Source organism: Plectropomus leopardus, chromosome 15 (genome assembly GCF_008729295.1).
Source record: "Plectropomus leopardus isolate mb chromosome 15, YSFRI_Pleo_2.0, whole genome shotgun sequence".
Classification (NCBI taxonomy): domain Eukaryota; kingdom Metazoa; phylum Chordata; class Actinopteri; order Perciformes; family Serranidae; genus Plectropomus; species Plectropomus leopardus.
In genome coordinates, this window is record NC_056477.1 from 26,232,321 (window position 1) to 26,243,488 (window position 11,168).

At 39.6% G+C, this 11,168-nt stretch overlaps 1 protein-coding gene across 1 annotated transcript; it reads right to left on the reverse strand.

Annotated features, from left to right (window-relative positions):
• Window positions 1–1,460: 1,460 nt before the first annotated feature.
• Window positions 1,461–11,168, reverse strand: LOC121954697 (placenta-specific protein 9-like). Its single transcript, XM_042502365.1, has 3 exons — window positions 10,948–11,168; window positions 2,403–2,494; window positions 1,461–1,954 (listed from the first exon to the last, which is right to left on the reverse strand). The coding sequence occupies exons 1-3, from the start codon at window positions 11,009–11,011 to the stop codon at window positions 1,811–1,813; spliced, it is 300 nt and encodes a 99-aa protein (XP_042358299.1). The 5' UTR covers window positions 11,012–11,168; the 3' UTR covers window positions 1,461–1,810.

Consider the following 11,168-nt stretch of genomic DNA (forward strand, 5'->3'; position numbering starts at 1 on the left):
GTTCAGTGCCACTCTAAAGTAGAAAAGTCCTGCTTCAGCAGAAGGGGCCATGGTATCAAAAAAAATAGACAAATATAACAAAATCGTAGCAAGGATTTGCAGAGCTACCGGCTGCTGCATCTATATGTGCTGCTGTCGTCATAGCAAGGTGCGGTGTGAATCTAATATAAAGCAAGATCACTGCACTGCCTGTTTGCCTCCTAAAATGTTTTGAGAAACATATTTTAGCTTACTGTTTAACTATAATATGTGATTGTCGCCAGCTGGCAGCCATTGTGTTGAACAGACAGGGTCACATCATGACACCCACCAGCAGAGCATTTATTCATCTGGTGTAGTTGCAGCATATTCTGGTAGTTGCAAGTTTCCCCCCTCTTGAGCAAAAGTTTCCTTTTGTTCTGTTTTCTCTCTGTTTATTTCAAGTTTTCACCACCAAGTATTCAACAGGTATTTTAGTCTTTCCACTGTAAAGATGGCCCAGTTTTATGTGAGGACTCTCTTTATATTGATGAATTACTCATTGGGATACAGCATTAAAGGCACAGTTTGTCTGCAGACAGTAGAGGGCGATGAACAGCAGGGGTATAAATTAATTTATAATGGACATGTCCAAAGTGAATTAATCTCTTTGAATCACATTGTAAACATGAGCTGTGCCACTACTGACTGCAAGGGCAAGAAGCTAAGACTTGAAAAGAGATTAGGTTGTTACAGGATTAATATCAGGAAATAATGCAGAAAAGCTTGGCCTCCTCTTTTCAAGGTACTGTTATTATAAAAATACAGATTTCATGTTTTTTTCTAATACAAAGCAGGTATAGATGCTCGATAAATACTGTGAAAGTATCAAAACACTCCATCCACAGAGTAATGTACAGTCTATATTCAGAAACTGTCCTTACACAAGCTCTCAAGATTTATGATGTCACAACATTACTATATGAAGTCAGAAACTGCCACTACAGTGCCCTTACTGTCATTACCCAACTGCGAAGATGGTGCAGAGACGCAGAGGGTGTAGATGTAAAAGAAAACACTGACTTGTCAGAGCAGACTGGGCTTATAATTATAAAGAGACAAGCCCTAAAACAGAGCATTTCAGACACAAGATGAATGCAGCTATATAAACCCTTTAACATCCAGCTCAACATCAGTTTTCTTGTGCCGCATTGAGACACCTCTCACTTGCATTTAAACCTCTCAAACTCAAGAAAATTGGTTTGATATTTTTCAAAATTACAGAAAAAAGATAATGAGCAGCCTGGCAAGAAATGTTCATTAAATTTAAAAGGAAAGGTGACAAGGACATTATCTTAAAATTAGCTGGGAGGCATTATTTGATATGATTTCTCTCTTGATTTTAAATCAAGAGAGAAATGTCTAAAAAGCTTTATTTCTAATTCACTTAATTATGTGCTTAAATTGTGTCACAGAAAAAAAGAACATCTTTGGTACTATTCTTCTATTTTTTTCTTTTTTTATTCTCTTGTTATTTTCCTGTAAAAAAATCTTGCTGACTGAATGCAAGTTCAGTTGATTGTCACCCTCTTCCCATTTTTTTCTTGTGAACATAACAGCATGTAAACATGTCACGTTAGTAAACATTAGAAACCCAAAATACATGTATGAACCTGGGAAAGCATAAACATAATGTAGGACCTTTAAGATGAAAACTTTGTTTTGATTTACAGATACAGTATTTACATTTTTAAAAAAAAAAAAAAAAAAGAAAAGGGGCGGAAAAAAACAGATTGACTGCTTTAAAGTCCGAGTTCAACAAGCTCTTTGCTCCTCCATGGATGCCATTAGTTTAAGACCTTTGCCCTGGATCCTCCAGGATGTCCACTTTTGTCTTTCCTCCGTTGTCCAACAGGGGGCGCCACTGTGGAGCCTCAATAGTATCCAGAAGCGCAGCCAGCTCAACCTCCAACTTCTCAACTGTGTCCTCCACTTTCTGCAGGAGACAGAAGACATAGTTGTGTGGTTGATGTATAAATAATACATTAATAAGTTGTAGTATGAATAATAGAATCATCACTCATGAATAATACAGCCACTTATTCATATGAATAAAACAGCTGCCCAAAACAGCTCGTAAGGTGAGGTCAAAATGAGCGTGGGTTCTGTCAGATTAATGCAGACTAACTCATCAGCTTTTTGGGAATAGTTTAGAAGTCATGGTTTTGGGTTGGGGGTTTTTTTACGCAGTAAGTGACTGTGGATGTGGCACTGAGCCACAGCTCTGTTGACATCTTATCCTTGAAAGGAAGTGCTGAGGAGTTTTTTGGCAGTCTAAGATGGAGAGACATTTAATAATGAAGTTGACAACACCAGGGGGTAAAAACATCTTGATGGTTTCAAACCACCGAGGGCTGCGTGTGAGGTTGGTTTTAAAACAGCACCTTCTCCACGACATCCAGGCGGTTGTGAAGGCTCGTGTGCTCTTGACAGGCAGTGGAACGCACCGCTCGAGGCTGCATGTCAGGCTCAGGTCCTGCAAATAAAAAAGATGCAAAAATGTGAGAGGAACTACAGAGTATGATGTAAACTTATAGCAAAGAAACAGCTTTAAATCCTAAAGAAGCATAAAAGCTATTGATCACATGCCTCAAAGTTGATTCCAAAATGAGTATTTCACTTGATTCTCCACAATGTAACAGGTATTAGGAACAAGAATAAGGAGAGCAATTATTTTCCAAGATGACAGGAAGTCCAGTTATCAAACACTGTGACCAAAACACAGATTCCTCACACCAACACACCTGGTTTCAGCATAAAGTAGCAAGGCAAGGACATAAACTCCAGTATTGGACTGTTAAAGAAATAATTTGACATTCTGAGAAGTGTGCATTGTCACAGTGGAACCGAAAGTTTAACAGTTTCTTTACGCAGAGACTTTAGTTCTATACTGTAAAGGAAATGTAAGAAAACAGTAGTGGGAAAATTCCATTTCAGTGTGTAAAATGAATACAGCGTTAAAGGGATAGTTAAGATGTTTTTAAGCAGAATTTTATGCACGCTTCCGGTTTGAAGAAGCAGACAGGAGGACCGACACAGAAGCTCAGCAATGTACTGTGGAAGGTTTAGCAGCAAAATGCCTTTTAGCCACTTAAAGAAAAGTCAGACTTAAATGTGCATTTTGTAAGATGTAGACATTATTTTAGTTCAAAACATTCAAAAAAATGTGGCTCAGAGGTAGAGTGGGTCGTCCTCTCATTGGAAGGTTGGCGGTTCGATCCCAGTCAACATGCTCAAGTATCCTTGGGTAAGACACTGAACTTCAGGGTTCTCGTGATGGCTGTTATGCAGTGTGTGAGTGTGTGTGAATGCTTAAAAACTGAGTGCCCTTGTACGGTAGCCTTGGCCACCAGTGGATGAATGTGTATGTAAATGTGTGACTGTTCCTCATGGTTTGAAAGAGCTATGATTGTTCAAAAATGACAACAAAAGTGCTATACAAGTGCAGGTCCATTTACCATTTAACTGCCTTAATCACACTGCATCTAAAATAAGTATAAAATCATGCAAAAGCCTGACACTGAGGAGCACCATGCTCTGTAGGGAGGGACACATGCATTGTTCCATCCGTTTCCACACACAGTTATGTTTCCAATTATCTGCTTCTCTTTGAAGCAGACATATTTAAGGGGCAGCCTGCATTCTCTGGCAGGACTCTGCTTCCATTTTCTAGCACCTTCTTAGTGGCTGCGGGCCAAGCTCCCACTGATAGCGTTTATACTTTATAAATGACTGAACTTCTCATTCATTTACTGACTGCTGGCAGTGGTGCTGTCACTGTTACTTGGATGAAACATTTGTATGCAGACAGCTGATGCCTGACAGTGTGTGTCGTTATTGAACATTAATGATACTAAGGCGGTGTTAGGTTGCCTCTGCAGAGAGGGTTTTGTCAATATCATTCCTCTCATACCGTGGCTGCGTGCCAATGACCAAACAAGGTAGTGCTTTCACTTTGTCTTCTGGAAAAAATGTAGTTAGGAGCTCATCCCATGAAAAAAAATAAATTCCTCCTATTTTGAAGTTTCCTTTTATAACCAAAGGCAAAGATCTGGAAACTTCCAATGAGCCAAAATATGTTGAGCTCTCTCTACTGCAAAAACTGAAACCCTACACCCTCAAACTACTTTTTTTTTTAGGTTAAAATCTTTTTTGTTGGTTTATTTAAAGGTTTTATTTTGGCCTCACTGGGCAAAATTCCCATAATAACCTCTGAGAATACTGTATTTCAGTGAAATGAGAGAAAGCTAGACCTCTGCACCTCCTCTTGGCTCTGATTTTAGGCTTTAGAAAGTCCAACCCATGACGGAAGACACTGGCCAATCATATGTCATTTCAGAGAGAAGGCATTCCTATTGGCTGCCTGCTTGTCCCTTGTTGAAAACCTGAATGGCAGACAATCTTGCAGAAAAAGCCGCTATTTCAGCTTTTGCATAAACTGCTTACAAAGCAACCTGAAAATGGAAGAGATGGACAGAAAATTTTGCTAACTGAAGCTAAATGCTCACAGCTGCAGCTTTAACTTCAAGTTCATGTAGCTGACGTTAGCTAGATAGAGCCTTGAATCATAAAAGGCGGTTTTCCATTAACCCTCAAATTGGGCAAATTGAAATTGCAAATATAATAATAACACAGGTGAAAATGACTATCACCTCCCAAAAATCCCTCATGCGTGGCCGCTCCCACATATAAAAGGCTTGCCTTTCCAATACATTTATAGTCACCTTTGATTGGAAATAATGACGGCTAGTGTGGTGGCTGCAATGGAATTTAACCTGCTAATGTTTTGAACATCCATCACCATGCTTCTTGGAATATTTTCCCGAGAGCAGAAGTTGCATAACATCACTCAATGGAAACATGGTCATCTTGCAATTGTGTTTGTGTTGTGTCCTCCAGATTTTGGGCCCCCTCAGCTTTGATGTTGAACACTTTTCCACGCACTTTTGGAAAGATGGCTCAACTTTAAGCTTTCTGGGTTAAAGAAACTCATTTTCTACCTTTTCCCAGCATTTCACATCTTTACATCTCCAGTAGCCAAAATTTCCTGGCCCAGCATTGGCCCAAACTCGGCATGTGGCAAAAGTAATTCAGCAGCATCTGGCTGACTGACTCGCCTAAGACTTGGGATGAAAGACACCCCAAGATCAGGTCAAATAACCTGGCCCGATGCCAACTGCTGACTCTGCAGTTGCTGGCCTGTTATCAAAAAAATGACCTGGCCCAGCATCGGCCCAAACTTAGCACACTGTAAAAGGGCCTCTTCTGGTTGGCCGGCTGGGACTTGAATTGGGCACAATAAGCTGGCCCGATTCCGACTGTCAAATCTACCATTACTGGAATATGATGGCAGTGCCTCTTAACTTATGTTGTCCTCCCTGTTTCACTGCCCTCACTGGAAAACAGAGTTTCACATGTGCACACGTGGAAATAAAACTTTTTAGAACAAAAACATACAAAGTCTGCTGTCAGATAAACACAGACTGTGGCTTTGTTCAGGTTTCCGTCTTTTTAGCTCCTCAGCAGCTACGGCTGTTAACCAAATTCACATCTGACATGGACCAAACAATACAAAGACAAAATGTCTGTTTGACATTGACAAAAATCTGTTTGCTTTCATGAGTGGACATTTAAAGTTCTTATTTTTTCATTTTTTGCTCTTATAGAGGTAGATATACGTATTGTTTTTTCTGCTTATCTCCCGCTGCAAAATATATCCATCCTAACAAGTCATTTAGTCCACCACCGATCCTGTAAATCCTTTCTTCCTTCAAGCTATAAAGGCTGTGCCAGCAAAGCCAGCCAGAAATGATTCCCATATTTTATTCTGCACATTGTCTTCCCATGTACAGCCGTGCCTTAGCATCAGGCTGCCTTGATTTTACAGAGATATCCCATGGAAACATTTTACAAGCTCCATTACGCCGACTGGAGGGGTGCCAAGTTCACTACATGCAGGAAGCAAGCCAAGAGAAGCGACGGATGGAGGGAAGGTGCAGTACATAGATTCTCTCACTGAGCAGACAAAGCAGATGTCTGCCCTCATGTGTCCTCCATGACGGAGATGAACTGACTCGAATGGGCATGAAGATCTGGCAAAGCTCAGCTACTTTCGTTTTGACAGTGGTAGATAAATTATCAGGCATGAAGATTTTCCTACATGGAGGTAGAAGTCATTACAGTGGTGGTTTTTGTTGTTGTTTTTCAAAGTAACCACAGTCCTCAGCCGTAGCAAAATGTGCTGCTGGTTTAACGATCAGCAAAAAACAAAGTCGCCCCAAACCACAGCTGTGCCTCCATCTAAGTGTCAGTGTGTGTTTGTGTGATCAGAGTACACAGCACAGCCCGCTCTTCGGGAGGGGAAAACTTGCAGCAGAGAGCAACATGCTGATGTTCATGATGAATGCTGTTGTGAGAGGCAGAAGTGTGTGTGTTGTATGCAATAAGCAGATATGATTAATGTGGCTGATGTGAAAGATCGGACTAGCTGAGATGTTCTATTATCTGTGTTTCCAAACAGCGAGAAGGCATTCATTGCTGTTTGTTTTGGCTCTTGCTTTTGTCCAGCCCATATGAAGACTGTTTTCTGTTCCAGGAGGCTGAAAAATCATATAATAACCCCCCACTCCCACCCCCAAGCTCCAAGGAAACACACCACAGGAAAAGCAAACAGATATGATGATCTAACTCACTGACTCCACCCGAGGACAAAGGTTAGTGACCGTGTGTGTGTGTGTGTGTGTGTGTGTGTGTGTGTGTGTGTGTGTGTGTGTGTGTGCGCGCACAGTGTTGTCAAGCTCTGTGGGTTAGCACACTGACATGGCTCTCTACAGGAGAGAGGGAGCTCAGCCATGTGCAAAATTCAGAAGTCAGTGCAGGTCAGAACGTTAGTTCACAGCAACAGCGTTCATACAAACTGAGAGATACTGAGAAAACATGAAAGCGGTTTACAAGCACAATCCATGAAGTGTTTACTGCTGATTGAATATGTGAAGTGAAAACAAATGCATAGGTTGTGCAGTAACTAATGTGCCATCACTCTTCAAAAGCTTTATTTAACTGACAGCTGCCTCCAGTGCTTACACTGCAGGGCAGTGGCGGAGCAAAGGGTGGCTTCTGGGTGTCCAGCCCCAGTTATTTTCCCATAACCTCTGAATTTTTTTGAATTTTTTAAAATGCATTTAATCATTTTATTTTATAAAATTTCCCCTCAGTCTCTCTGTCTGGACAAAAAGTCAACAGAACAGAAATTCTATTTCTAGTTGTGATACTATTTACGCCAACTTCCTACACGACCCTATGTTATGTAATGTAAAAATAGTGACATCTGACAATTTTTGCCTCTTTTTAGGTGATAGGAGGGAAAGTTAGTCATCCTCAGCATTTGTTGTGATATGATTTCAAAGTAATGAAGACGTTGGAAAACAATAAAAAACAAAGTAAGATGTAGACCAGGGACACTCAACTGCTTTGCTTGAGGGCCACTTTTGCAGGAGATCAGGGGCCAGTTGCAGCAACTGGGAGGGTGTTTCTACATATTGTCATTGTCAGGCGCAAACATTGTATCTCCAAATTTTACCATTTTAATTTTTTTGTAAATTAATTATATTGGTCACCCTCTACATCTAACAGTGGGTTTTACCATTTCTCAAACAATGAAATGCATTTTTTAAATCTTGTGACTGAACCTATCTCCATTGGATCCTTTTACAAATCAGTGTTTTTTCTAATTCCTGAAAAATAGCAATTTTGGAGATAGGAGAGGTTTGTGCTGAACAACAGCAATATTTTGATGCTTTTTAATGCACTCTGACACATTATTAACATTGAAATTACATAAAAATTAATTGGGAATCAATTTATTTTTATTTTTAATTAGGAAATTGTTGGAGGATGTTTCAACATCTGGCTTCAAGGGACATTTCAACTGCCATCTGAACATCCAAGCCAACTTTCAGCTGCTTAAAGTGCAAACTTTAGTTATTTTCAGCACTTAAAGATACATTTCAACTGCCTTCAGCTTTTACTCCTTAACTGACAATTCAACTCAATTCAGTGCTGCAGTTACCAGGCTGTTCAGTACTGCACCAAAATTCATGCATGTTTTTGGGAAGCCTGTGATCATGTGATGAATGCACTGACAGGGATAAGGTATAAAGAGAGAGGCTGTGTCACAGTCTGCTGTGTCTTGATGCCTTCAGACTTTTGGGAAGACTGGATAAAGTGTCTTTTTTAGACTAATTTAGGTTACCTTTACTAGTAAGTCTATCTTTGTTTCCACCCAGTCGGTTTATTATTGATAAGATTATATTTGCTTGGTTTTTAGGTTTCAGTTTACTGTGTTTTCTTCTCCTTTGTTCCAGTGCTGCCTTTTGCATCATTTACCTGGCCACACACCTGCCCTGCATCAGCCTCGTTAGTCCTTCCTCCTCCAGAGTTTCTCCCAGGCAATCAGCCTCTTTTTCTTCACCTGCACTTCATCACCTCATCAGTCTAGCTTGTATTTAAGTCCTGGTTTTCAGTTCAGTCTTGCTTTGATCCTTGTTTTGGTCATGTGATTTTCTGTTTGCTGTTTCCCTGCTCTGATCTGAAATAAAGATCTTTTTGAGTTCTAGTTGCCTGCAGTTTCCTGGATTTGGATCCACCTGCAGTGAATCTCATGACAAGCGGTCCCGAATGCTTAGAGGCTGGGGTGGTGGATGGATCATAAAACACAGGACTTTCCCGAGGATACTGGTGTTTGGAACCTGTGAACTTAAGATACGTCTTCACCATGTTTCTTTGCCGAAACCTAACCTCCCTTACGAAGTACGGAACTTTACTTTAAGTGCCTACTAGTTTGTAGGTTATCATATGAACCATGTGTGTATAAGTATACATTGCTGTAGTACAAAAAGTGGCATTTTAACATCTTCCATAACATATTCACTAAAAAAATAATGCATCAACTGATTATTATTTCAATTTAAAAATTCAGCATTAATCTCATTACTCAGCTGACCTTTAACCCTTTGAATTCTGAGCAAATTGGCTTGATTTCTTTCAAAGACATGGGAAGAGGGCAATGAGTTACAAAAAAAGAGAGAATAAGCCACAAATTGGCAAGAAATTAGTAAAAAAGTACAAGATAATTACCTTAAAATTGTAAAATAGATTAATAAAAAATTCAAAAGTTAAAAAAATGACAGTGTGCTTTAAAATGATGATTAAAAAAAAGTGTAATTATAATACACTTAAGTGACATTTCAGCAGTTTAAGTGCTTCAACCTCAAGTGTAACTCTAAATTTCATAAGCAACAAATTAACATTTTGAAAAGATTATAGCAGATCCGTGTAGCTTTCATCCTTGTTTTGGTCATGTGATTTTCTGTTTGCTGTTTCCCTGCTCTGATCTGAAATAAAGATATGTTTGGGTTCCAGTTTACTGGATTTGGATCCACCTGAAATGAATCTCATGACAAGCGTTCCTGAATGCTTGGAGGCTGGAGTGGTGGATGGGTTATAAAACACAGGACTTTCCCTAGGAGACTGGTCTTTGTAACCTGTGAACTTAAGGTATGTCTTCACCATGTTTCTTTGCTGAAACCTAACCTCTGTTACTTTACGTCAAGTATGTAACTTTACTTTAAGTGCCTACTAATTCGTAGGTTATCATAAGAACCATGTGTACATAAGGATATGTTGCTATAGTACCAAAAGTGGCATTTTAACCTCTTCCGTCACATTTGCACTTAAAATGATGCATCACCCGATGATTACTTTCAATTTAAAAATTCAACAACATTAATCTCATTACTCAACAGACCTTTAACCCCTTGGATTCTGAGCAAATTGGCTTGATTTCTTTCAAAGACATGGGAAGAAGGCAATGAGTAACAAAAGAGAAAGTAAGTTACAAATTGATAAGAAATTAGTAAAAAGTACAAGATAATTACCTTAAATGTGTAAATAAATAAACACAATAATGACCTTTAGTGAGCTTCAAAATTATAATAATTTTGTAAAAAAAAAAAAAAAATACACTCAAGTGACATTCTGCAGCTGTCATCTCAAACTTCAACTGACATTTCAGCTGCTTAAGTGCTTTAACCTCGAGTGTAACTCTAAATTTCATAAGCAACAAATTAACATTTTGAAAAGATTGTAGCAGTTTGCAGAGTTTCCAACAAGTGCACTTAGAGAAAAAGTCCTTGAACAAAAGCTATTCATGCATACTCCTTTTAATACTTTAAATTAACAGTAAAATGAAGCAAAATATGAGATCAAGTGATTGTGTGTTTATAAGCAAGTGTGTGTTGCACATAGCAAGTGTTCATTTTGCTGCACGCTTCCTGCAGTTGGCCATTCTTGCGGTATGAAGTCAGTGTAATTCACACTTGAGTCCGTCACTCACAGATTTGGCTCTGGAGGACTGGCCCACATTTTTGTGAATTTCCATTGGATTTTGGTAACACTGGTTAACAATGCTAAACACACTGGTTAGAATCAGGCTCTTGAACATAATGGATGAAGAAAAGAGTGATTGTTTGTAACTCTGCTGACACAATATTAGATTAAGTGTAGCTAGAGAGCTGCAGTGAAATTAGTAACAGATGTGCTGGCAATGACTGAACACACACAGGCTCACATGTGTGTGCCTGAACACCCGTGATGTCAGTTCAACTTCATGTGTGTTTAACCAGCCACTGGCCACACACACTACCGCATATGTGAAATAAATAAAATGTATCGTGCCATGCAAATGTATGGAATAGGCATGATCTGCATGAGATAATGTGTTTCCACTACCCTCCATAGATCATTGCTCTAGTAAATCAACACACCAAACTCTGATCTGCTCAGCTGAATTTCCAGCTGTGTCCTCTTCCTGTCTGACCTGTGACCCCATTCCCCTCCCTCCTCCCAATCACACCTAGCTACATCTCTTACCTGCAGCAACGTAGCCAATCAGAAGGAAGATGAATCCAATCGAGGAGGTAGATGGGCAGGCCATAGTAAAGGAAGAAAAGTCACAAACAGTCCCCAAATCTCCTCTAAATCAGAACCGTATTAAAAACAGAAATATTTCTTTTCCTCCACAACTCTTCCCTTTTCCCTCTTTGCCCTGCGCTCCCTCTCTTTCTCTGTCTTCCCTCCCTCGTTGTCTTGGT

Coding starts and splice junctions, on each gene's coding strand:
- LOC121954697 (XM_042502365.1), bottom strand. CDS start 11,011: ATGGCCTGCCCATCTACCTCCTCGATTGGATTCATCTTCCTTCTGATT. Junction 2,495..10,947: donor GATTGGCTACGTTGCTGCAG/GTAAGAGATGTA, acceptor TTTTATTTGCAG/GACCTGAGCCTGACATGCAG. Junction 1,955..2,402: donor GCCTGGATGTCGTGGAGAAG/GTGCTGTTTTAA, acceptor TGTCTCCTGCAG/AAAGTGGAGGACACAGTTGA.